The sequence below is a fragment of the Carya illinoinensis genome, chromosome 5, assembly GCF_018687715.1.
Source record: "Carya illinoinensis cultivar Pawnee chromosome 5, C.illinoinensisPawnee_v1, whole genome shotgun sequence".
Taxonomy (NCBI): domain Eukaryota; kingdom Viridiplantae; phylum Streptophyta; class Magnoliopsida; order Fagales; family Juglandaceae; genus Carya; species Carya illinoinensis.
Window position 1 is genome coordinate 25,253,984 of NC_056756.1, and position 12,373 is coordinate 25,266,356.

At 36.0% G+C, this 12,373-nt stretch overlaps 1 protein-coding gene and 1 non-coding gene across 2 annotated transcripts; one reads left to right on the plus strand and one right to left on the minus strand.

Moving 5' to 3' along the window:
- The first annotated feature begins 377 nt into the window (after positions 1-377).
- Positions 378-6,391, plus strand: LOC122310219. The gene is made up of 3 exons (XM_043124101.1): positions 378-444; positions 4,992-5,188; positions 5,324-6,391. The coding sequence occupies exons 1-3, from the start codon at positions 378-380 to the stop codon at positions 6,389-6,391; spliced, it is 1,332 nt and encodes a 443-aa protein (XP_042980035.1).
- Positions 4,461-4,568, minus strand: LOC122312109. Its single transcript, XR_006243022.1, has one exon. It is a non-coding gene; the product is annotated as a small nucleolar RNA R71 (small nucleolar RNA).
- Positions 6,392-12,373: the final 5,982 nt, after the last annotated feature.

The following is a 12,373-nucleotide window of genomic DNA, read 5'->3' on the forward strand; positions in this document are numbered from 1 at the left end:
TTTGTCTAAAATTCACTCAAGCCAAGGTCGAGCGAGAACAATTTGTATGAAGTTCATTCAACCCAAAATCAAGCAAGCATTGAGTGAACAATCTATATGAAGTTCGCTCTAGAAAGCATTGAGCGAACATTGTCTGGATGGCGTTTTCAAGTTTTCAGCAAAAAATCCCCCAATTTAAAGGCTAAAAATTAAAATCCCCCAATTCAGACAAAAAAATTCACAATCAACCCAATTTGATTTTGGAACCCTAAATCGAAAAAACTATAAATCAAACAATAAACACACATGAATTTAGAAGGCTAAAATTGCCTTATGATGCCATGATGGTTGATGGGAAGTAGTCTATGGTGGGTCTAAGCTCGTGATGGCATTAGGCAATGGCTGGAAGTCTCAGCATGGCTCACGGGAAGAGAAATCTAGAAAAGAGAAAGAAGCTTTGCGAAAGTGAGGAGGAGAAAGGGGGGGTCTTACATTTTGGACCCTTGATGTGCACAAAACGAAATTGTTCCATTTGAAATGGAATGACTTTGTTTAGTTAACTTAATAATTCAAACTATCAGATGTAGAATGACGCCATTTTATATGTGATTTTTTTGAAAAAAAAAAGAGTCAAAGTTTGGATCCCATACAAATTCTGACTCTGATTCCAAATTCCAACTACTTTGACTCTATCAAAGTCAGAGGCGGAGCAGGCATAGATCGGAGTCAAAGCTGGCGGAGGATTTGCACAGCCCTAGGTGGAATATGATGCTGAAATATAATATAACCTATTTCCATAAATACTTATTTACTGTAGAATTTTTAGAGAAATGAAAATTTATTTGAAGGAATAGATATTCCAAGAATATTGATGCTAATTCCTTTTTTTTTTTAAAAAAAAAATTGTTGGTGGCTACCAAAACACCAAGGGTCATCGATCATTCAGTGACTATGGTAGGTGGTTTGGGCCACCCCCAGCACAGCCACAAGGGTAGCTTAAGGCACCTTGTGGGCACCTTGTGGGCACCTTGTGGCCATTAAGGGGGCGGCAAAAGGCTATTTTGAGGGTGGTTTGGCCACCCCTTGGGCTTTGAGAGGGATGGATATCCCAAACGATATATTTTTTAAAATTTTATTTTATTTTATAAAAAATAGATAATGTATTTTTGAAAAAGTTATGCTATTTGGATACTTTAATAATTTTATTTCAATTCAAATTTTCCATTCAATCTTTTGTCTCCAAACAAAAGAATATGAGAAGGCATTTCCATTCCTTCAACAATAGAAATGTCCATTCTATAAACTAAACGTGTCCTAAGTACTTGGTATGGTACAAAGTTTATTAAACATTCATATTGATCATGAGGTTATGATATGAAATTCATAAAATGCTCGTGTTTGTTAATCAAAAGTGTTGAAAACTATTGCTAATGTGTTCTCGCTTGAAAAATATTTTAGACACAAAGATATCTTACAAAAGTAAACTCACAAATTAGCGTAGCTGGATGTAGTTTATTATATTGTAAAGATAATTTTATTGTAAAGTAGATCTAACATATCATATTAAATTATATCAATTTGTGGGTTCACAAACTAAAAAATTCTAACGGGGTGTGTCCTTTACCACGGAGGAAGACAACCTCCTTGTATTAGAGTGGCTCAACATTAGTATAGACGCTATCAGGGGGATTAGCCAAAAGTTCATCCAATTGTGGATAAGAATCCATGATTATTTCAATACTTTTAAAAAAATCGAATTAGCCTGAATGTTCTGTAGGCTCGTTCACTAATTGATGGTCAACCATCCAAAAAGCCACAAATAAGTTTTGTGGTTGCTTGGCTCAAGTTGAACAATGCATCCAAGCGGTATCAATGAATAAGACAATGTATATTTCTAATTATTATAAATATTTATTAAAATATGTATTAATATTTTTATAATTGTTTTTTAGATCGAGAAGGCAAATGTAGTGTACCGATCGACACAAAAACCACCTATAATTTGGACCATTCTTGGAATCTATTGAGGCACTAGTGAAAGTGACAAGTGCATATGGATATTTGCCAACAAAGAGAAATGGAAGTAGTTCCACTGTTCCAATTGCCAATGCCAAGGATGACAACATTTGTGAGAGTATGTTTGTCAATGCGGAGAGGCCAATAAGCAAGAAAGCTGAAAAAGAAAGGAAAATAAAAAGGAAATGCAAAGAATCTTCACCTACTGAGTTTGATGAAATGTTAAGTCACATGGAAAGTGATAGGAAGATAATGATGATTGAGCGACGGGAAGAGATAAGCCGGCTGAGAGAGATAGGACTGGGATGATAGACCTTACGAAGAAAAAGATGGAGATGAAAGTTATGAGTTTGGATGTTGATAACAAGAATGCAGTGCAGCAAGAATACTTCAGATCACTTCAAATGGAAATCCTAAATAAACATAAGAATGGATCTATTCAAATGTAGTAGCTTTGAGGAGTGAGAAGTGCACTGAAGAGTGATTAAGTGAAAATAGTGTGGATAGTGAGTATTTAAATTAAAGATTTTTTTATCTAAGTTTCTCTACAAATACTCATTTAATCATTATTTTTTGTACAAGGGACACTCCATGGTCAAGGAAAAGAAATAAGGGGCAAATCAAACTTTTTCACTCTTAATGCACCCACTACACCTCCACACCAACACTTAGGGCATTTCAGCTTCCTCTAACACTCGAAACCTAACCCCTCAATCTGTGTTTTACAGATTGTACCCTCTAGAAGGAACGTGATGGAATTGGAGATGAGTTGGTTAGATGCAGAGCAAAGGATGGAAAAGGGGAGGATAAAAGGAGGAGAAAGGACGAGAAGAGGTGGCGTGGACGGAATGCAAAAGAAAATTCTGGGGTTTTTGCTATTTCTGGTTATTCCTTTCATTTTACAGTCAAGAAGTTTTTTTTTTTTTTTTGTTCTATTTTATTGTTATGGATGAATCCTGAGATGAAGGGGGAGTAGTTTTCTAAACCCTAAGTCGAAGGAAACGATCGAGCAATGTTTATTCTTCAAGGGTTTCGACTTTTAGACTATGTTTAATTGCATTGTTCTTTGAGTTTCTTCACCCCCGTATTCAATGAAGTATTGGATTTGTTTCACTTTTTTTGATCTATCGTAGATTAACAGCACATTAGATACTTGAAGTGTGGAAAATTTCATTACTCTGAATTTATTAGTTAAAGCTGGGTCGATAGAAAACCTATTGAAATTATTTCTTTTCAATTCCTTGGTTGGACGTATATGAGATTATCATCCAAATGTTTTAATCTAGACTGGTATGACATTTGAAGTAAATTCTGAGATAGGGGAATTCGTGGACTACTCACTGCAAGAAGGTTGCCCAAGACTTAGGTTTCTGTACATTTAATTCAACTATTCACTCTGTTAAACAGCATTGAATCTGTGTTGGTCTGTTCTAAGTATAAGTTTTTTTTTTCTCTTAGCAATTTGTGTTGATTGGTCAAACTCTAATTAAATTTTAGAATCAAAGGAAGAAGGAAAGGTTCAATCAGAATCTCTAGTGATTGAACCTTTGTTATTAAAAAAAACAAAAAACAAAAAAAACAAAAGGGGAAGATAGAATCTCAATCAAGGAACTACCCCTTAGTCAACTTAGTGGCTAAAGAGGTGTCCTTAAAAGAGAAACATCACCTCCCATTTATTGGCAAAATTTTGAACTTAAGTTGCCTTAATCCTTGTGAAATCGACCTTGGGAAATCCATTGCACATCAACATAACACCTATTGCACTTGGGAGGTAATAAATTGGAGAACCAAGTTTTTGACACCGTTACCGAGGATTAATGGCAATTTGCAGAATTGACAGAGACAAGGAGTGATTAAGTGTGAACCTCTTCACACTTTGGTGATCTCTAACCCCTAATGCTTTCTATAGTGTATTCAATCCTAAGTAACAAGCTGTTTGGGGGTTTTTGGTGTGACTAATGGGATTTGTATGTCTGTTTGGAGTCGTGATTTTTCCTCTAAACTAGTCAGAACTTAATCAGTGACATATTCTAGTTGTGAGTTACTCTCATTTGAGTCATCCTCCGATAGTTTTAGCACTATGGCTAAAGAAGAACATGATGGGAGAAGAGTGGTAAACCAAAACAAAACCCCCAAGGATTATTTGCAACTTGTTAGGGCTAGTTCACCCTCATGCATCATTCAACCCTTGAATGCAAATAATTTTAATTTTAAGGTCGGGATGATTTCTTTGATACCTTATTTTCATAGAATGGAATCATAAATTCCTTATTTGCACATTAAAGAATTTGAGAAAGTTTGATCAACTTTTATGGATCGGACTTGCACAGAAGAAGATATCAGACTCAAGTTATTCCCCTTTTCATTAAAAGACAAGCCAAGACTTGGCTGAATTCTTTGAGGCCTACATGGCAAGAAATGCAAACTGAGTTTTTTTAAAAAAAATTTCCTATGCACAGAACTAATGCACTGAAGAGACAGATTATGAACTTTGCCCAAAAAGAAACTGAAACCTTTTATCAGAGCTGAGAGAAGTTCAAGGATTTACTCAATGTTTGTCCTCATCATGGGTATGAAAATTGGAGGAAAATAAGTTTTTTCTATGAGGGTTTCCAACCCAAGATGAGACAATTTGTAGAGACAATGTGTATGGAGAGTTCTTCAATAAAGAATCAGAGGAAGCTTTTGAATATTTTGATTATTTATCTAAAAACGCTCAGTCATGGGATGTTTCAAATGAATATGATAGAACTAAACCTTTAAAGATAACTAGAGGGGGGGGAGGAATACAACTTGAGGGAAGTGGATGACTTGCATGCTAGAGTGTCTATGCTTACTAAGAAATTAGAAACCATAGGTTGTTCAAAGAGTGTCTGAAAAATGCAACATATGTGAGGACATAGGATACCCCACTAATGATTGCCCCACTAGCCCAGCTTTTAAAGAAGTAGTGGACCAATCTGGAGCTGTTAACATGATTTCTAAACCTTTTCCAGGTTCATTTTCTAACAAATACATCCCCAGTTGGAGAAACCACCCAAATTTAAGTTGGAGGAATTACCAATCAACCCAACCCTCTAATCATGCACCATGCCCTTCTCAATACACAGTAAATCAACAGTCAGTTGCATCAGGATCACCTCAGTATCCTACTGCAGAACCTTATGGGCATAGGAGGAATCTTGAGGACATTGTACATCAAATGGCAGCAAACCTTCAACAATTCATGCAAGGGCAAACCACCATCAACAACTAGACTTCATAGGCCATCAATGAGATTAGAGGATCCTTGACAAGGTTAACCACAACCTTGCACACTCAAGAGAAGGGAAAATTCCCTGCTCAACCTCAACCTAACCCACAGGGGCAGATTCATCAAGTGTCAGAGGCAGTGGAGACTTCCAACACTAAACCAGTAAAAGCTGTAACAACTTTGAGAAGTGGGAAAATCTTGGTAAATTCCACTCCTAACTCAGCCACCATTAGTAAGGATTCTATCCCTGAACATGTTGAAACTAAGGTGAACAACTTTCAAACACATGCACCTTTTCCTACAAGGTTGACCCCTGTGCACAAAGATAAGTATCATGCTGAAATTTTTGAAGTTTCTAAACAAGTGAGAATCAATATACCTTTGTTAGATGCTATTCAACAAATTCTCACTTATGCAAAATTTCTTAAAGACTTGTGCACTGTTAAGAGAAAATTGAATGTAAAAAAGAAAGCCTTTCTCACTAAACAAGTCAGTGCAATCAGACAAAACAACACTCCTCCTAAGTATAAGAACCCAGGTTCACCCACTATTGCTTGTATGATTGGAAATTCAAAAATTGGGCATGCTTTACTTGATTTGGGGTCTAGTGTAAATCTGTTACCCTACTATGCTTATGAAAAACTTGGCTTAGGGGAGTTAAAGTCTACTTCCACTACCCTACAACTAGTTGACAGGTTGATAAAAATACCTAGAGGGGTAGTAGAAGATGTTTTAGTTCAGATTGATAAGGTTTATTACCCAGTAGACTTTGTTGTTCTTGACTTGAAACTTTCAACAAACTCCTTGTTTCAAGCACCAATAATTTTGGGAAGGCCATTTCTGGCCACTTCCAATACTCTAATAAATTGCATAAGTGGTGTGCTTAAACTAAGTTTTGGGAATATGACATTAGAACTAAATACTTTTAATCTATGCAGACAGCCCCAAGAAGTGGAAGAAGTGCAAGAAGTGAATATGTTGGACAACATTAGCTCAGAAAATTGCCATTTATCCTATCAACTTTGTGATTCACTAATTGATTTAGAAAATATCAGTATGTCTAATGAAGGAAGTAATGAATTATTTTCTGCATCAATTGCAAGAAACCCAGCTGAAGTACAATGGAAGCTAAAGTTTGAATAGCTTCAGCCAGTGACAGAACCACTTAAACCTTCTGGAGAGCAAACCCCATCCTTGGATCTCAAGCCTTTACCAGCCCAGTTGAAATATGCATTTCTGGGTCCTCACCAAACTTTTCCAATGGTAATTGCTTCTCGCTTAACTGATAGTCAAGAGAGAAAATTGCTAGAGGTCCTAACTAAACACAAAAAGGCTATCGAATGGACTTTGGCTGATATTAAGGGTATTAACCCTTTAGTTTGTACTCATAAGATTTATTTGAAAGAGGATGTCAAACCATCTAGGGAAATGCAAATGAGGCTTAACCCCACAATGAAGGAAGAACTCAAAATTGAAGTACTTAAGTTGTTGGATGTGGGTATTATTTACCCAATTTCTGACAGTAGATGGGTCAGCCCCATTCATGTGGTTCCTAAAAAATAGGATTGACTGTGGTAAAAAATGAAGAAAATGAATTAATACCTTCTAGGGTGACTATGGGATGGAGGATGTGCATTGACTATAGGAAGCTTAATGCTTCCACTAGGAAAGTCCACTTCCCTTTGCCCTTTCTGGACCAAGTTTTAGAAAAAGTTGCAGGCCATGCATTCTATTGTTTCTTGGATGGTTTTTCAGGCTATTATCATATTGAAATAGCTCCTGAGGACCAAGAGAAAACTACTTTTACCTGTCCTTTTGGGACTTTTGCATTTAGAATGATGCCTTTTAGATTGTGTAATGCCCCAGCAACCTTCCAACGATGCATGCTTAGTATTTTCAGTGATTTAATTGAAAATAGCTTAGAGGTATTTTTGGATGATTTCTCTATTTATGGAAGCACTTTTGAGAGCTGTTTAACTAACTTGCAAGCTGTTTTGGCCAGGTGTGAGGAGAAGAACTTACTGCTCAACTGGGGAAAATGCCATTTTATGGCTCAACAGGGTATAGTACTAGGGCATATAGTGTCCTATAAGGGTATTGAGGTGGATAAATAAAAAATTGACATAATTTCCAAACTGCCCGTACCTAAAACAGTGAGAGACATTAGGTCATTCTTGGGGCATGTAGGGTTCTATAAGAGATTTATAAGAGAGTTTAGTTCCATCTCTAGACCCTTGTGTAAATTGCTAATGCATGACACTGAGTTTGAGTGGACTATAGACCAACAATCAGCATTTGAGCAACTCAAGGAGTTACTCACTATAGCCCCAATCATACAACCTCCAAACTGGACCTTCCCCTTTGAAATAATGTGTGATGCTAATGAAAATGTCATAGAAGCTGTTCTTGGTCAGCGTAGAAACAACCTGTCCTATGTCATTTATTATGGGAGTAAGACCTCGAGTGGGGCCCAGAAAAATTATTCAACCATAAAGAAAGAGTTGCTTGCAGTAGTCTTTACTTTAGACAAGTTTAGAGCTTACATTCTTGGGTCACCTGTAGTCATTTACACTGACCATGCAGTTTTAAAATATTTGTTGACAAAAAAAGATATTAAACCAAGACTGATTAGATGGGTGCTGGTCCTCCTAGAGTTTGACATTGCAATTAAAGATAAGAAATCAGTAGAAAATGTGGTGGCTAACCATTTATCTAGGCTCTCCTTCACAGAGGCTGCATCATCTTTACCTATTTCTGACTCTTTCCCCCATGAAAATATTTTGTCAATTGAATCTATTATTTGGTATGCTGATATTGTCAATTTTTTAGTGACAAGAATGACACCAACACAGTGGACCACCCAAGACTTGAAGAGGTTTAAGTCAGAGGTCATGTATTTTTTTATGATGATCCCTACCTATTTAAGTATTGTTCTGACCAAATAATTCGCAAATGTGTCCCAAACTATGACATACACTCAGTCTTCACTTCCTGCCACACTAAACCTTGTGGTGGACATTTTTCTGCTAAAAATATAGTTGCCAAAATACTTCAATCTGGTTTGTACTGGCCACACATGTTTAGGGATGCATTTGAATTTTGTAAAAGGTGCACAAACTGTCAAAAATTGGGAGGAATCACTAGAAGGAACATGATGCCCCTGCAGCCAGTTTTAGTTTTAGAAATTTTTGACTGTTGGGGTTTGGATTTCATGGGACCATTCCCCCCATATTTTGGAAATATTTACATTCTAGTTGTAGTAGACTATGTCTCTAAGTGGATAGAGGCTGTTGCTTGCAAAAAGAATGATTATCAGGTAGTTCTCAAGTTTCTTAAAGATAACATTGTGTCAAGGTTTGGTATGACAAAAGTTATTATCAATGACAATGGGTCACACTTTTGTAACAGACCCAATATGGAATTCATCATAAGGTGTTTACACCTTACCATCCACAAACAAATGGTCAGGTCGAGTTAGCCAAAAGGGAAATCAAACAGATCCTTGAAAAAAATAGTGAATCCTAGTAGGAAAGATTGGTCATTAAGGTTAACTGATACTTTGTGGGCTTATAGAACTGCTTACAAGACAATTCTTGGCATGTCTCCCTATAGATTAGTTTATGGTAGAGCATGCCACCTTCCTGTTGAGCTAGAACACAAAGCATACTGGGCCATAAAAAAATTCAATTTTGATATGGATAAGGCTGGATCTGAGAGGAAGTTACAACTTTCTGAACTTGAGGAATTAAGAAGAGATGCTTATGAGAATTCTAGGATTACTAATGAACATATGAAAACTTTTTATGATAGAAACATTCTCAGAAAATCTTTTGAATCCAATCAACAAGTTTTGCTTTATAATTTCAGACTTCATTTATTCCCTGGTAAACTTAGATCTCGATGGACTGGACCCTATGTAGTTAAGGAAATTTGGCCACATGGTGCTATTAAGATTATGAACCCTCAAAATGGAAACATTTTCAAAGTAAATGATTAGAGGCTTAAACCATTCGTGATCAAATTTTCACCTGAGATTGCAACAACTGTGTTGCAGGACCCCATCTACCCAACCGCTCAATAGTATTTTGCATTTTGTCAATTTAATCTTGTTGTTTTTGCAGATTTTCTCTCTTTATCATTTGTATTTTCCTTTCCCTTTTACATACAGTATGACTAGGTACTCTTTCTGCTTTTGTCTTTATCCCTCATTTGCAAGTTGTTATAATTGAGGATAATGTTGAATTTTAATTGGGGGGTAGGAGCAGAATTTTTAGGACACAATTATAAGTCATTGCATGACATTTTCTTTTGAGATTAGAAAGCAGAATGTTTTCCTTTTCACTCACTCATCATTTTTTTCTTGATATGTTCAAAACCTCATGCCTAAGGAAAGACTTGTTGGAATTATGAACTACAGTGGCATTTGAAGTTGGAGATGTTAATTCAAAATAGAAGTTTATCCATTGGTGGGTTGTCTCAGTCAGTAGTGAACTTTGAGAAATCTGCTAAACACTGAGTCACATACACTTGTTTGTACTAGCAACACTTTTGTACCATAAGTGGGTGTTCATCACTGCAGTTGTAAAAGAACTCTAAGGAACCATATCCTAATGGCTTAGGAAGGGATAATCTAGTGGTAAGGGCAAGCTTTTGGAAGTGTGGATAGGCGCATATCCATAAGTTTGATTCCTTTTGGTATTCACTTCTGAACAAAACAAGAGAGAGAGAGAGAGAGAGAGAGAGAGAGAGAGAGAGAGAGAGAGAGAGAGAGAGAGAGAGAGAGAGAGAAGGGACAAGCTAGGGATCAAGAAAAGTAAAGTGCAGTGGAAAATGTTGCCTATTACCGGGGCCACCAAAAAAAAAAAGGAGCCTTTTTAAAGTGTAATAGCGTGAAAGCCACCATTGTAATGGTTTTAAGTTAGAGTAAGATCAATGATTTTTCTTTATCAGTTGCTACTGATGAACCTTTAATAAATGGACTTTAGTGGATAGCCTTGGAAATTTTATCACAATGCACACTCAAGGGGATGCAGTCCTTTTAGTTTCCGTTTGGAAGTTTGACTGACTGATGTATAAACTTCTATGGAAAATCAATATCTATTTTGCATCAACCCTGGGGCTCTAAAGACCTTTGAATCTGATTGAGGCCATGAATTTTTTATTACATTGTGTGGTGAATATATATTACTCTCATGATCACTTTTGTTGCTAGAGGCTAGCAACAAGCTAGTTAGGTGGGTGTGTGATTAAGTGAAAATAATGTGGATAGTGAATATTTAAATTAAAGATTTTTTTATCTAAGTTTCTCTAAAAATACTCATTTAATCATTATTTTTTGTACAAGGGACACTCCATGGTAAAGGAAAAGAAATAAGGGGCAAATCAGACTTTTTTCACTCTTAATGCACCCACTACACCTCCACACCAACACTTAGGGCATTTCGGCTTCCTCTAACACTCAAAACTTGAACCCTCAATCTGTGTTTTACAGATTCTACCCTCTAGAAGAAACTGGATGGAATTGGATAGGAGTTGGTTAGATGTAGAGCAAAGGATGTAAAAGGGGAGGATAAAAGGAGGAGAAAGGACGAGAAGAGGTGGCGTGGACGAAATGCAAAAGAAAATTATGGGGTTTTTGCTGTTTTTGGTTATTCCTTTTATTTTACAGTCGAGAAGTTTTTTTTTTTGTTCTATTTTATTTTTATGGATGAATCCTAAGATGAAGGGGGGGTAGTTTTCTGAACCCTAAGTCGAAGGAAACCATCGAGCAGTGTTTATTCTTCAAGGGTTTCGACTTTCAGACTATGCCTAATTGCATTGTTCTTTGAGTTTCTTCACCCCTGTATTCAATGAAGTATTGGATTTGTTTCACTTTTTTTTTTATATATTGTAAATTAACAGCATATTATATACTTGAAGTGTGGAAAATTTCATTACTCTGAATTTATTAATTAAAACTGGGTTGATAGAAAACTTACTGAAATTATTTCTTTTCAATTTCTTGGTTGGGTGTATATGAGATTATCATCCAAATGTTTTAACCTAGACTAGTATGACATTTGAAGTAAATTCTAAGATAGGGGAATTCGTGGACTACTCAGTGCAAGAAGGTTGCCCAAGACTTAGGTTTCTATACATTTAATTCAACTATTCACTCTGTTAAACAGCATTGAATCTGTGTTGGTCTGTTCTAAGTATAAGTTTTTTTTTTTTTCTCTTAGCAATTTTTGTTGATTTGTCAAACTCTAATTAAATTTTAGAATCAAAGAAAGAAGGAAAGGTTCAATTGGAATCTCTAGTGATTGAACCTTTGTTATTAAAAAAAAAAACACACACACACACAAAAGGGGAAGATAGAATCTCAATCAAGGAACTACCCCTTAGTCAACTTAGTGGCTAAAGAGCTGTCCTTAAAAGAGAAACATCTCCTCCTATCTATTGGCAAAATTCTGAACTTAAGTTGCCTTAATCCTTGTGAAATCGACCTTGGGAAATCTACTGCACATCAACATAACACCTATTGCACTTGGGAGGTAATAAATTGGAGAACCAAAGCATATCACTGCTGGCAGAACCTGTTAATCCCTTGATTCTTTTATGTTATTTGTGTAATCTAACATGCTAAAACAACATTTGTTGCAAATTGTGATGCACATTGTCTAGTTGTTTTCTGAAGACAGTCTGTAGTTGAAGAATTAATGATGTCGGGAATTCAACACTACTAAAGACATTAATTCTTCTTTTGTTTGTAGAAAAATGAGATATAATATTCTGGGTTTTTTTGTTGGTCATCCTAGGTAATTTGTAATGTTTTGGGTCATTATCTGCTCAGTTTTTTGAATAATTTTGTATAAAGACAAACATGAAATAAGACAATCAATCAACTTTCTGGTTTGCTTCTATTGTCAAGGATAGAGAGTTGCAAAGTTTCTTTGCCAATGGGTGAGTGCTTATTCACATTTTCATGGTTGTTTTGAGGTAGGTTGTTGGGGATAGTGCATTGGCACTTTCATGGGTGTTTTTTTTTTTTTTTGTATACTCATGGAGGGAGAAGTATGATTAGTTTTGTAATGACTTTGTTTTTTCTTATTTTATTTTCCTGCTCACAATTTACCAAAACCACAG